The sequence below is a fragment of the Mesoplodon bidens genome (assembly GCF_964165515.1).
Source record: "Mesoplodon bidens genome assembly, chromosome: 9".
NCBI classification, from domain to species: Eukaryota; Metazoa; Chordata; class Mammalia; order Artiodactyla; family Ziphiidae; genus Mesoplodon; species Mesoplodon bidens.
In genome coordinates, this window is record NC_138166.1 from 31,346,300 (window position 1) to 31,361,838 (window position 15,539).

General features: G+C 37.2%; 1 protein-coding gene across 2 annotated transcripts in view; it reads right to left on the reverse strand.

Annotated features, from left to right (window-relative positions):
- Nucleotides 1–4,602: 4,602 nt before the first annotated feature.
- Nucleotides 4,603–15,539, reverse strand: part of KLHL7 (kelch like family member 7) — a 58,634-nt gene continuing 47,697 nt past the window's right edge. For both annotated transcript variants that reach the window (XM_081244642.1, XM_081244643.1), the window contains 4 exons: nt 14,249–14,489; nt 11,303–11,504; nt 7,499–7,596; nt 4,603–6,025 (listed from right to left, as the gene is read on the reverse strand). In XM_081244642.1, coding sequence (XP_081100768.1) covers nt 5,742–6,025; nt 7,499–7,596; nt 11,303–11,504; nt 14,249–14,489 — 825 coding nt within the window. In that variant the 3' untranslated portion in view covers nt 4,603–5,741. The remainder of the gene's footprint in view (nt 6,026–7,498; nt 7,597–11,302; nt 11,505–14,248; nt 14,490–15,539) is intronic.

Genomic DNA, 15,539 nt, shown 5'->3' on the forward strand with positions numbered 1-15,539 from the left:
CCTTGACACAAACATTACAGCTAGTTATTTTGTACAATTTCCTTAATGCAGACTTATCTGTTTTCTATTAATTAGATTTAGATTATGCATCTTTGGCATACATGGTCTTCACAATGTATCTGTCAAGTTGTGCACAATTTGTTTGTCACATTGTCACGTTCACTTTGATCACTTCAGGTGTTGTCTGGCAAGCTGCTCCACTGTAAAATTACTCTTTTCCTGTTAGTAATAAGGATTTTGTAGGGAGAGACTTTGAAAGTATATAAAAACCTCATTCCTCACCAAACTTTTAGTTCACTCATTTATTTATTCCTATCAGTATGACTTATGGTTTCCAATTTTATTCATTGGGTTATAATTTGTTACTATCATTTATTGTGATGCTCAAATCATTTCCAGTTGACACATCCCATGATTCTTTGAGCACTTCACTTCCTGGCCTAAAAGATGCTCCAAGGTCATCTGACACTTTCCCTGCTTCAGTCCTGGAATCAGCCTGTTCTCCAAGGAGCCCTGGGTCTTTTTTGGTGGCACTTAGAAGCCAAGACCTGAGCTCTAAATTTGCTCATTGCTATTGTGGTATCTTTGTTCCCAAATCCTTTCATGGGCATTGCTAGAGAATACATATTATAGACAGACACACATTTACATTAATACATATTCCTATATCTATATGTCTATTAAAAACTATGACTTCACACTGATAACCTCCAATTTCAACCCAAGATCACAGAATTCATTTTATTTGCCCTCTGTATTTTTTTCTTTCATAGTGAGAAACTTGGCTCCCATCATTCTTAACATATCTTATTTTCAGCAGTCCCCTTGTAGTAATGAATCTCTCACTGTGTTCACTGACTTTTCATCCATGCAAATGCCAGCATGTGTAAGGACTCTGCCAGCATCAAAGACCTAAAATAATACCAGTTAGGCTGAAGCTTAAACGAGGGTGTGTATGGTGCTCCGTGAAGGTGGAGAGGTGGGCAAAGCCAGAATCCTGACTGAAATCATCTGGATAAAGTGCTGTGAGATGATGACAGCCTAGGGCTGAGGCATGTAGGACTCAGTAGTGATAGGGGAGGGGTAGGTGGAAATCAGGAGAGTGAGGTCATGAGAAGGAAACGTCTGGTTTCAAGGTGGCAGAGTAAAAATGCCTCTGCCACCCTTTCCTCTTGAAAATATCTCAAAATGAGGGGGAAAACAAGCAAAAACATCGTCTTTGATTATACTAGGAGATAACCGTAATTTCAAACCACAATTTATGAAGACTGAATGCACATAGAAGAGTACATAGTAAATTACTTAGAGGAAGAATCATATTCCTGTAAGATGGACAACTGATGTCCCCAGAGAAGGCTGAAAAGCCACAAGAATTAAGAACCACCAGGTATCATAGAACGGTGGACTGTTTGAAAATCTGTATGAGGTTCAGTTAGAAATCCATTAGGTGACTATCCTTACCTGTTGGGAGATAGGTTCTTTTCTTGAAAAAAAGGGAACGAGAGGCTTTAGAGTCCAGGATGTAATTATAGAGGGTCAAGTTATGGTACTGACAAACGAGGAACCGAACTCTGCCTGTTGAATGGCGCTTTGCCTGAGCTCCAGAAATCCTGCAGCCAGGCTTATTGTCAGTCTCTTCCCAGCTTGCTCTCCCCCACCCAAGGGGCAGGAGTTTGTAAGTTTATATTCTGGAGAATCGAACATCCCAGAAAAAGATCTGTGGATCTCTTAAGGATCTCCAACAAAAACAGGCAGGCAGGGGCTTCCATAGTGGCGCAGTGGTTAAGAATCTGCCTGCCAATGCAAGGGACATGGGTTTGAGCCCTGGCCCGGGAAGATCCCACATGCCGCGGAGCAACTAAGCCCATGCGCCGCAACTACTGAGCCTGAGCTCTAGAGCCCGCGAGCCACAACTACTGAGCCCACGTGCCACAACTACTGAAGGCTGTGCGCCTAGAGCCCGTGCTCTGCAACAAGAAGCCACAACAATGAGAAGCCCGTGCACCGCAACGAAGAGTAGTCCCCACTCACCACAACTAGAGAAAGCCCGCGTGCAGCAACGAAGACCCAACACAGCCATAAATAAATAAATAAATAAATAAATAAATAAATAAATTTATTAAAAAACAGGCAGCCATTTCCTTAACATATGATGAGATTCACTGACAATTCAGCTCACATTTGTAAACAAAAGTTCACAACTTTTTAATGTCTAATTTTAAATATAAATGCACGGCCAGGGACCAGATATTTGAGGAAAGACTCCAACAGGAAAGAGCAAAGCAATCTAAAAAGAAGTCAGAGGAAAGAGAAACACACCAAAAATATAAGTAATGTTAAGGAAACTAAAATATCCTCAGACAGGGCAACATGAAACAAGACCAGCATGCTATATAAAAGGACAATTCTAAAAAGAAAATGCTCTTGGAAATTAAACATGGATAGTGGAAACAAATTCAATGGATGGTTGGAAGATAAAGTCAGGGAAATCCCCTATAAGAACTGAATAAATTATACTCCAATGAAGATGTTAAGAAAAAAGAAAAAAAGAACTGAATGAACCAGACCTTGAACCCCATTTTACAGCTTCGTTATCAGAATAGGTTTAAAGCTCTGGAAAGTAAAAAAGCTTTCTAGTTAGTAAGGATGACATTTCAGACAATTTCCCAGTACAGATTTTCTCCTAAAGTAGTTTGAATCACCTTGGGAAGGAGGAAAGTTAGGAAGATGAAAGTAGATTCAAGCTTTTAAAAGTCTTTTGAGGCAACTGTAAGGAGAAAGGGGTTATTTAAAGGAATGATTTATCAAGTGCTGAATGATGTAACCTGTAAAATATTCTTTCATATTAACAAATTACGGGGACTTAGTGAGAGCTGTTTTGGTGCCATGTTTGAGTGGAGTGAATTTTTGAAGTTGTTGGTGTGTGTTAACACTACCACCCTTAAAAAGCAAAATTTCCTTCAAATATCTCCTTTACCCTGGCCTCTGCAGCAAATCCAAAATATTTGCCATTTACAGTATATGAGGCAAAAGGAAAACAGACCACTGGTTTTAAAAGATGTCTCCTTTTCATGACTCTAAATTTTCCATGACACTCTATGTCACATTTTTGAAAGCTAGGTCACAATTGTAATTAATGACTGTTTTTTGACAGCAACAATTTTTTTCAAGACATTAAAATTTCACGTTCACATTGTGATTTTCAAAAGTAAAAGCTAAACTGCTATGTCATCAAAGTCGTGTCACTGCAAAAAATATAACATTGACAATCACGTATCTACTAAAAAGAACGTAGAGCACTATACAGGATAGGAATTTTGGGTGGGGGAGTAATAGAAAATATACTCGCCAACATACTGTACTTTTACTCATTATCATGATATTGACAATATCATAGACTATTTCCAGGACAGAAAACAGACACTAATTAGAATTACTAAGATTACTAAGGAAAAAAACCACACACACGTCATTATAACCTACATCAAAGCTGTCTACATAACTTATCATAGTGTGCTCTAGTCAGCAGATACAGCCTAAAGAAAAGGGTAGTTATTTAAAATACCTTAAACAGCTGCATATTCCCATATGGGAAATTATTGTATCAAATTAAGTAATATAACCATTGTAATATAATAAATGGATATTCTACCCTCAAAAAACATTGACACATTTTTTTCAACGGAGAGGAAAATTCAAAATCCAACATAAAAATGTTCAGAATGGGCAAATCTAGAGACAGAAAGATTAATGGTTACCTAGGAATGGGGTGTTTGGGAGATGCAACTGGGTTGAATAATGTCTCCCCCAAACTCCAAAATGTGACCTTATTTGGAGACAGGGTCTTTGCAGATGTCATTGGTTAAGATATGGTCACAATGGATTATGAGGAGGGTAAGCTAAATCCAATGACTGTTGTTCTTATAACACCACATGAAGATGCAGAGAGACGAGACACACAGGGAAGAAGGCCATGTGAAGACTGGGGCAGTGACTGAAGTGACGTAGTTATAAGCCAAGAAATGCCGACATTTGCTGGCAGCCATCAGAAGCTACAGGAGAGGCATGGGAAGTTTTTGCCTCAGAGCCTCCAGAAGGACTCAACCCTAACAGCACCTTGATTTAGGATTTCTGGTCTCCCAAATTGTGAAAGAATAAATTTCTGTTGTTTTAAGCAACAAAGTTTATGGTAATTTGTTACAGGAGCCATAAGAAGGTAATACAGGGAAAATGGGGAGTGACTGCTAATGAGGATGGGGTTTCTTTTTGTGGTGAAGAAAGTGTTCCAAAATTATGGTGATGGTTGCATAACTCTGAATATATTAAAGACCATTGAATAGTACACTTTAAATCAGTGAACTGTACGACATGTAAATTATATCTTAATAAAGCTGTTATGTACATAAAACCTTACATAAATAGAAATATATCTACCATAATCTTTTTATAATTCCTTTTTCATTTAAACATTTTTAGGTTTTAAGCTTATAACCCCCATTATAAAGAAAACAATAAAAATTTAAAGAGAAACATTGTTTCACAAGTTCAAAAAACAACCATTACCTAACACATTTAAAATGAAGAATGAACTTAGTGGTCTACTTGAAGTTTAAAAATATTTAATATTACCAGGTAGAAACATGGATGGTGACAGTTTTACGTGGCTCACTCCATACATTTCATAATGTAAAAGGGCAAAACATTACTAGGAAAGAAATGAATAGTTGGGTTTGTAAAAGATTTACTGATCACATATAAGCAATTAATACAAGATGACAAATATTTAACTCAACTAAAAAACTTTTAGAGACAACTGGGTCAAATATCAATGATGTGGTCTGCTAAGGAAGAGAAATCATGTACCTTTCTAATCTGTAAGAAGTTCAAAATGTATAACTATCAGTGCTATTCTAGTGACCTAGAAATTTGCTATAAGTAGCTTTCTTTTGCTAGGTAATAATTCTTATAATGATTGGATTTTATTTAACAGAGTGAGCACTGAAGACGCATAATCCTTTTTTAACCCCTGGGAGAAAACGTGATATAAATTAGTAATGGGTGCTAGGCTTGACATTTTGTGTTAAAAAGATGGAATTATTTAATTGGATAGAATATATTTCATGAGGAGTTGGGTACGTTTTTAACTCTCACAATGTGTTTATGAAGTTTTGTGAGATATAAGTGTATGCTTTGACTCACTCTGGCTTGCTTTTAAAATGCAATACATTTGGCACTAAATGGAACAAATGAAGACAAGCAAAATTACGTGAGACTAAGCTGCTCCATCAGAACTGCCTATCTTTGACTTACAATTCATACTATTTCTTAGTTCTTGACTGAACAGAAACAAACAGACCTAACTACATAGCACTTCTATGATGTATGAAAATAGAATCTAGAGCTAAGATGAGGTTGCTTCTATGGTGAGTCAATCCCCCATTCTGCCATAATCATAGTTACAAATGTGAAATTCATTTAAGAATTCATACTTTCACCAAATGCTTATAACTTTACAAGTTTTCTTGCTAGATATGTTCTTGGTTATGTGGTCAGCTGAAATATGGTCTTTGAATGAAGTAAGAAATCCCATATAAAAGAAAATCTATTTTATAGGAATCTTACTTTACTTGAAACTTCCTTGAAAAGAACACCAAACTAAAACTTTGTAACCAAACTCTTGGAACAAAGCACTGGTGGCCATACTTTTGAGTCTCCAGTGAGTCTTGAAGTTCACTCATTTTTCATGTTTCAAGGGTTTCTTCATTTGCTCCACAAGTATCAACAACACAAATTAAACAACTTGTTACTGGAAATGCTCGGACTTTGGAGTTGGCGATCCATTTGTCTGTTTCAGTGTTATATTCAAGGATGTGTCCTAATCGACCCACACCTTGAAAACCAGCCAAGACATAAACTACAGAGCCGACTGCTGCACACTTGACTGTTACACCCTTCCATGGCATTGGTGAGACCATCTTCCATTCGTTTAATTTAATATCGTAATATTCCACATTGTCCAGACCACCTTCAAAAGAATAAAACGTGAACAGCTATATGAACAATTCTAAGATCTCTTAAAGTAATAATTCTTTGTATTTTTTCCAAACCTTTTATTATGAAAAACTGCAAACATGCAGAAGAGTTGTAAGAATTTTACAATGAATCCTCACATATCTACCATTTAAATCCCCATTCTTACTTGAACACAACAGAAATTTAACTTAATTTTCATTTGTCATTTTAGAATCATAAATACTTATATTTATTCTATAAAATTAAAGATGTTCTATCTGCTCTGGAAAAATTAAAAAGTAGACCAGTGACGTTTCCTTCTGATTAAGTTTGATTATAATCATTCAACTGTCCTTCTTTTTCCTTCTACCATTTATCTGTCAGCAGCTTATGAAAAACAGCAATGGATAGAGACAGAAGAAGAAAATAAAGCTATTTCTTTGTTATACTTAAGTAATGATTAAAGGTACTGACTAAAATAAGCTTTGTGGAATCTTATCTATAGATTCAGTCCAAATTCTACATTATTAAAAGCACAGACCTACTTGAGAATGGACTTGAGGATATGGGGAGGGGGAAGGGTAAGCTGTGACAAAGCAAAAGAGAGGCATGGACACATATACAGTACCAAACGTAAGGTAGATAGATAGTGGGAAACAGCCGCATAGCACAGGGAGATCAGCTCGGTGCTTTGTGACCGCCTCGAGGGGTGGGATAGGGAGGGTGGGAGGGAGGGAGACGCAAGAGGGAAGGGATGTGGGAACAGATGTATATGTATAACTGATTCACTTTGTTATAAAGCAGAAACTAATAAAAAAAAGATTCTTTAGTACATTATTTAAGAAAATAAAAAGATCAAATTTACTCATTTAAAAAAGTAGTACTGATATTTTCATGCAATGTTTAAAAATGTTTAGGAAACACTGCCATTCAGAGTCTGGATACAAGTCCTAAAAGTTAAGTTAAAAAGTTTTAAAAGTTATATTAAAGTTCAAATGTTTCTGTCACTCAATAGTGTTTGTTTTTTTTTTAATATTTATTTATTTGGCTGTGTCAGGTCTTAGTCATGGCATGTGGGATCTTTAGTTGCGGTACGTGAACTCTTAGTTACAGCATGTGGGATCTAGTTCCCAGACCAGGAATCGAACCCGGGCCCCCCGCATTTGGAGCATGGAGTCTTAGCCACTGGACCACCAGGGAAGTCCCCACTCAATAGTTCTTAAGCTAATGTGATACCATTCCCCAGAGGGTATTTGGAAATGTGCTAAAGCCACCTGAGACTGTCACAATGACTGGTGGCTATTACCTACATTCATGGACAGAAATGTTAAACGTATATTAAAATGTTTCATAAACCGTTAGTTCACAGAAACTATATAAAAAAAGTCTAATGATGTATGTGATCAAGAAACATTTTCATAACTTAAGATAAGGAAGTATCAGCAAATTCATTGCAAAAGTTGAAAAATGAACTAACTTCACATACCTAAGCCATTCTGACCACCCACAGCAAATATCTTGTCTTTTACAAATACCAGTCCATGATTCTTCCTGGCTTCAATCATTGGACACAGCTCAGTCCATCTGAAAAAACAAAGGAAAGTTTTTAGTATACATGTTCACAAGAAGTAAAAGGACTCATACGAATTTATAAGAAAGGTCTGTTATCCCAAGTAAGCGCTCATTTACCACTCACATATGTGTATACATGCACACACACACAAACAAATGTGCGCATGCACGTCTGGAAAGCTAGAAAACAAAAGTTTAACAGTGGTTTTCAGTAATTTATAGGTGGGGTAAATAGGGATTTTATTCCTTTCAACTCCAATAGGATATGGGAAACAGGATATCTGGAGACTATTAACATGTCTCTGGAAGACATCCATTTCCTATAGTTCACAATAACTTGTAAAACAGTAACAAAACAAAACAGGGAAGATATGTAAGAAAATATAAGGTACTAATATGGTTTTAGTCACATGTGGTTTTAATTAATATTTACATAGGGTAAGTAAAACAAATTTGTCATGGGCCTCTAGCAATCAGCAAATTAGCATATCTGTTACTATTCACACATACATCTTTAAATATACACTTAGAACTTCAGGCAGCTCCTATCATTTTGTCACGTTTAATAACTTATTAGCACGTTGCTGTGATCACAGGCACTACTATAAAGAAAGAGACTGAGAATATAAATGTGGACACAAGTGTTGAAGGATACTAATTCACAGGTAGCAGCATTAAACACACAATTTTGTTATTGTTTTCTATGAGATTCATCTCTTCTTTTGCATGTACTCCCATACAGGTAACTGACATTTGTGATTGTGAAGGTGGTATCAGCACACAGCTCTTAACAGCTGATATAAATCCAAAGACTCCAAACAAAAACAAAAAAAAGGGCAATTTGGCGTAAGTGTAATGCTCTAATATGGTTATTTATAACTCTTCTTTTAAATACTTTAATACATTTAACTTTTCAAAACATAATTAGAGCATAATGATGAACTCTGAAATATCAACAACTTGTTGCCTTGTATTTACATACTTTTGGTTTGTTTTAAAAATGGTTTGACAGGGGCCTCCCTGGTGGCGCAGTGGTTGGGAGTCCGCCTGCCGATGCAGGGGATACGGGTTCGTGCCCCGGTCTGGGAGGATCCCATATGCCGCGGAGCGGCTGGGCCCGTGGGCCATGGCCGCTGGGCCTGCGCGTCCGGAGCCTGTGCTCCGCAACGGGGGAGGCCACAACAGTGAGAGGCCCGCATACCGCAAAAAGAAAAAAAAAAAAAAATGGTTTGACAGTCACCACTCTCATTTTCTGAGCATTCAGTTAAAGTAAGTCCTCCTGTTCTTCAGGACGAACACATGTGCTCCTCCAGGTGAAAAGACCAGCATTCAGCTCGAAAGTGGGAGAGCCAGTACTCGACCTCCACAGCCTCTCCACACAGTGAGCTGTCAAAGTGTGTTAAACAGAGTATCTGACTTGGAAAAATTCAATATACATACCCCTTTCTTCTCTAAATATGTCTATGATATAAAATAAGAGAATGTTTTATGTATATGTAAGTCTCCTCAAGGTTTAGAATTAAGGAACTTTGTGAAACACGCTTCCTTCCTCCTATAATTCACATGCAGAGTATGCACTAGGTCTCTGCCCTCTCCAACGTGAGTTTAGTGTTCAGTAGCTTTCCTCAAAATTCTAACTGTGGAAACTGTGTTGTGTTGTTTCCATAGGTTTCATTTCTTAGCTTCCAATCGAACATATTCTAGTTAAAAAACACTTTAAAAATTGTCAAAATTGGGAAGAAACAGTTTTACAAAAAATACGTTGGATGGACACAACATATTAGAAAGGAAATCATAGTAGTATATAACATCTTTCATTTTGAGATTTGGATAATTATATTCACACTAGCTTTTCACTTAGGAAAATTTAGAGAATATAGAGAATTCAAATTTAATACATAAGCTCAATATATACAAAAGAAATGCTAAGTTGTGTAAGTTTTAAAATATTCCCCAAACTGATTATATTCCCCTAGTTTTAAAAACTATTGAAGTTGTAGAATCCCTTTATACTCTTTCTCTGCTACTATAAACAAGAATATATTGATTTACACTGATACTGCCTGAATAAAGATCTCAGAATTTAGAAGCCTGGAGTTCATATGGGATGGGTTCTACTCTAAGATATTTTTTTTAGAAACGAAACAATAATTAGGCAGCAGAATGAATGAGATTACAGCTTTCCAACTAATATGCTGTAATGCTTTTTGAGTATAGGATTTATGGGAGGTAAAGTAGAGACTGATATAGGAGGGAGGACAGTTGGTATATACCCTGCTCCTATGGTTTAGGACAAGAGGGGATGGATAGATAGCTGGATGGATGGATGATGGGATTAGGATAAGGTGTATCCCCAGTGTGCCCTGGCAAGTACAAAGGTACAGTTTAAAAAAACATTGGGAAGTATTAAGTTTGATGATCTCAAGAGATTTCCTAGTCTAGACACTTAGCAAAAGATAAGTTTCAAGATAAGCTTCTTTCAATTCTATCCCTAACATGGGTGACTAGTTAAGCAAAAAATGAGAAAAGAACAATTGTAATTGCACTTTTCTTTGGGAAAGGAGTTACTGATTTTGCTTCCTTAAATCCTTCAAAAATAGGTGGGAAGCATAAATAACTGCAAATGGCAATCATATTTTATAATTAAATCTTTACTCTTAATTTAATAAAAGCAATAGCTGGAGTAGAAGACTTCTATGTTTTGTAGCCTGGAAATATTTCCTAAATACAAAAATTGAGCACAAGAGTTTTGGTGAGGCTCTTTGGCATAACACTTAAGTTGAACATATTTGCCCAATAACTTGTTCTCCTAAAGGAAGAACAATCCTTTCAAACGAGCAAGTTAATTTTCTTATTGAAGATCTTTGGATGTTTCTGATTATCAACAAAAGGTCTGACTGGAACATCACCTGTGTTTATTTTCCTGTTAGTTAATTACACTATACTTACCACCCCCCACTATCAATAACTGGCTCATATCCTTTGGCTGTATTGAATGGGTTCCATCATTAATTACAAGATCAGAAAAACAGGCTAACCATTTATTTCTTTGTATTTTGCCTTTTAAAAGCAGTTATTTTACTTCCCAGTTGACTTAAGAATATTTTATTTAGGGACTTCCCTGGTGGTCCAGTGGTTAAGTCTCTGCGCTCTCAATGCAGGGGGCCCGGGTTTGATCCCTGGTCAGGGAACTAGATCCTACATACCGCAACTAAGACATGGAGCAGCCCAATAAATAAGTAAATAAATATTTTTTAAAAAGAATAATTTTATTTAATAAATATAAATCCAAACATACTTTAGTAAGCACAAACTCAAAAAAGACATTATACCTAGGGGTATGATTCATTAATGCCAGGAACCAATACATAATATTTCTAATTGAAGGCAAATTTACTGCTGGTCATAAATTGTTTCCCCCTCTCTACACTTCCTGATCTCTCAAACAAAAATACTTTGAGTTTGATGAATCAGTCATATTTTCTTATTCACATTTATTTATTGCACAAGCAGGAATAGAAAGAGAGGGGCTCCCATAGGGTATAAGGTCAAGCTATTTCTTAAGGTGTAGAGGAAGGGTCAAGGCTATAAACATGCCCCTGACCCTAGTACATTCAAAAATCCTTCTGCTGGGTTCCTTCTGCCTTTTGACATCTTCTTCTATTGAGCTTATAGAATACAATTAATTGTGTAGTAAGAGTTTTAAACTGATACATACGTTTCTGTGGCAGGATCATAGACTTCACAGGAATTCAGTACACGCCCAGAAACATTGTTCCCTAAACTTCCACCGCAAACATAGATCAGGCCGTTGGCTTCCACCATCCCATGGCTGCAGCGCTGGGTCAGCATGCTGGGCTTTGTGTGCCAGCTTTCAGTTCTTGTATCATAGCACTCAAATAAATACAGAGCCGAGTTTCCTGTAAAAGAAAAGGACCCCATCTTGCTTAACTTAGTGTGTATGTGGGCCTGGAGTGAGTTGACTGTAGAGTTGAATCATTAATTACTGGAGGAAAGAATTTAGGGTTGTAGAGTCTTTTCTCTACTCAATCAACAACAACAACAACAAAACGTAGAAATAGTTTCAGAAAAAGCTACCCCTGTTTGTATAGACCTTGGAAAATATTCAGAAAAGGATCTGTTGGAGAGACTTATTAATCGGTAATTAAACAAAAAAAAAGAAATTGGTTTGATTTCAAAAGATTTTCAAATTAAATAAGAAACATTATGTATGTCTTCCAGCCCAGTTATGCATGATGGGAATTAATTGAACCTCAAAAGTTTATAGAGAGGGGGAAAAACACAGCTGTTTATAGATGGTAAGTCTATACCTTAAAATATGAAGACTACTATCTGAGAGTATCCTCAGGCTTGTCATTTAATGTTCTACAACAGCCACTGCATCATTAACAAAACTGTTCTTCCTGACTGCTCTCAGCAGTTGTGTGGGTAGGCCCTGAAGTCATGCCAGTCCATTCTTGAATATACACTCAAAGTATCGTTATGTATTTCTGGTGTACTTTGATTATACATTTTAACGTCAAAACACATCCATCCTGTTTTGCAACTTCTGCACATTTTAGGAGCTCAATAAAGAGTTTTAGAAATGATAACCATTAAAGATCAAGTGCTGGGCTTCCCTGGTGGTGCAGTGGTTGAGAGTCTGCCTGCCGATGCAGAGGACACGGGTTCGTGCCCCTGTCTGGGAGGATCCCACATGCCGCGGAGCGGCTGGGCCAGTGATCCATGGCTGCTAAGCCTGCGAGCCCGGAGCTTGTGCTCCGCAACGGGAGAGGCCACAACAGTGAGAGGCCCGAGTACAGCAAAAAAAAAAAAAAAAAAAAAAGATCAAGTGCTTTTTTTCTTTCCCAAGAAGAACGAAGCTAGAACTTTATCAAATTATTGCTCCCCTCCCACTTTTCTGGACTTTTCTAACGCTTAAAAGCAATAACACCCTTATAAGTCTCTATCAAAACCAAAGCCTATGAAGAGCAAAGTTCAAAGAGTAACAAACAGAAGAAGTAATAGTCATGACTAACAGTAACTTCTTTTTAACTTTTTAAACATTTCAAATTTGATTCAGTCGGTTGACACTAAAGGGAAATATACAGTATATAGCAGATTAAAAAAAGTTACTATTTAAGTGAAAAACTGACTTAGTAAATGCTAAAGAAATGAAGTTATCTACTATACTTTCCACAAAAAAAGGATATCTATAAAACAGTTCCTACTATATTTAGGATTTATTGTATTTGAAATATGCTGTATTAGACATTCTGTGAGAATGCTTTAAAAAAGGGGGAAAGGTCACCTCTTAAGTCACATTTAGAAAATCATAATCTTTCTTGTATTCATTTTGCATCTAGTGGGAGCGGGGGTAGAAACTTAAAACAAATAAATATGCGGACCAAAAGTAAAACAGTCTTTGGGCTAATATAAAAATCATAAAAGAAAACAAAAAGACAACGTTTAAATTCCACACTTTAGATTTACTTGGTTTTCCTAGTTTTCTTTATAAGCCCATTATTTAGCTAAAGAAATTACTTGAAAAGACGAAAGCATATAAAAGCTAGTCTGCACCTACAATATTCATTTAGAAAAATTATTCATTTAATAAATGAACACTAGTGGACACTTACAAATTATCTGTCAATGAGAAAGGTTTTTACTTTTTTTTTTTTTTTTTTTTTTGCGGTACGCGGGCCTCTCACTGTTGTGCCCCGCCCCCCGCTGCGGAGCACAGGCTCCAGACGCACAGGCCCAGCGGCCATGGCTCACGGGCCCAGCCGCTCGGCGGCATGTGGGATCCTCCCGGACCGGGGCACGAACCCGCATCCCCTGCATCGGCAGGCGGACTCTCAACCACTGCGCCACCAGGGAAGCCGGAGAAAGGTTTTTATACCCATACCCACACCCTGTTCTGACCAATAAGCTTAAGATACCACTACCAATCATTACACTAAAAAGTTAAAGAATAGCGAGTTCTCTGGAGGTCCAGTGGTAAATAATCTGCCTTCCAATGCAGTGGACACAGGTTCAACCCCTGGTTGGGCAACTAGGCCCAAGCGCTTCAACTAGACAGCCCGAGTGCTGCTAACTACAGAGCCCACGTGCCACGACTAGAGACAGAAAACCTGCACTCCACAACTCGAGAGAAGCCCACGCGCCGCAACGAAGATCCCGCATGCCACAACGAAGACCCGACGCACCCAAAAGCAAAAAACAAAGTTAAAGAATAAAGCAAATGAAAAAGATTATTCTTACTTTTTTCTGATACAAAGAAAGCAAAGATAATACAGATTTTAAAAGCCTGAATGTGGGTCTATGAGTAAGCCAAACTCCAAAATCTTTAAAGCAAATAATATTACATATATAAAATAACTAATCCAGATGGCAACAGAGAAGCTAAAATCCAGATGACGTCAATGAAACCGCTGTCATGACAAAAAATGGACAGTTAACATTATCTAGGAAGTTGAAGTTCTCGTAAATTAATGACTTATAAAGAGTAAGGTAAACCTTCAGGGAAATGTGCTCTAAAATATGACAGATATGTATTTAAATTTGTCAAAAAGTATCTGGACAAATAATACCAATTTTGTTTAAATATGAAAGCCAAGACCCTCAGCTTTAAAGCACACACAAATACTGAATAAGTCCTTACCAACTTCGGAACCTCCAGATGTATAAATTTTGCCTTCTGCAGCGCAGGCAGCAAGGCTGTCTCGAGGTGTTGGAGGGCCCAGTTTGGAATACCAGCTATCTTTAACGACATTATAGCAGTCCATTCGTTTTATGGGGAAAAGCTGAGAGCCACCCAAAATGTAAACTACATTGTCCCAAAACACGCATGCTGCGTCTCTTCGTTTTTCAAAGGGGCAGCGGATGTCTGTCCAGCTATAATCCTGTAACAGGAAAGGACAGGAAGGTTTCAGTAATGGAAAACTATAATAGAAAAGGACGAAGCAAAGATATAATTGAGAACATATAAAACATAAGAATATGTTAAATTTATCAGAGTACATATAAGAATGTTTGGCTTTAGACTATTATTTAATCTTGCGTGATTTCTTCAGAATGTTGGTTAGTCGTGGCAGAAGGCAAGAGGAAGACAGTGACGGCTTTGGGTCTTTTCTGGCTTTAAAGTAAACTTTAATACATTTGTATGTATCACCACCACCCAGTCTTCTATTCCTTCTGTTATTGAGGATAACAATACAAGAAAATACTAAAATAAGCAGTTTTGTTAATTAAAGAAAGATTTTTTTTTCAAATGTAAATATGTGCATCCCTTCTTTGCCGGATGTATAGGGATATGAAGAATCAATGGATAATTTGAAGCTTTAACTGCCATTAACCTACTAATGTGTAAAGCCAGAAGGCATTTTGTAGACTTCTGAGAGATATTAATTTTCTGTAAATATTCAGGTGAGCCAGTATAGTCAGCCAGACTCTTAAAGCTGTGATATTATGAAATACTTGAATAACCTGAGTAGTCTGGAAACAACTTTTTTCTTCTCAATGAGAAGCAATGGGCACCTATCAGTACTTCACAATAAAGGCTGTTCACAGCACCACTGATTCCTGTTTGATGACATCCAAGGACACCTGTGCCCTTCTTCTATGTAAATATGTGGGGGAGTGCTCCCAAAGTTATAGCTTGTTGGATCCTCCCCCTTTTAAAGCAAGGAAGTTACAGTGTTCCTGCTGCTTTCTGAAAATGGTTGAAAATAATTAGGGTCAGACAGAAATCCAAACAAGTCCCAATCTCATCAATCAAAGCACTGTGTGTGATTTATTAATGTGGATTTCCCTTTGGGAAAATTTGATATCTATCATGCTAATGTCCTGTTTTTCAGGCATGCACTGAATTAGATCAAAGCATCATAGAACGTAAGAAATGGTCTCTTAGGAAAAAGAAGAGTCCCTGATTGAGAATATCTTGACTTCTAGTG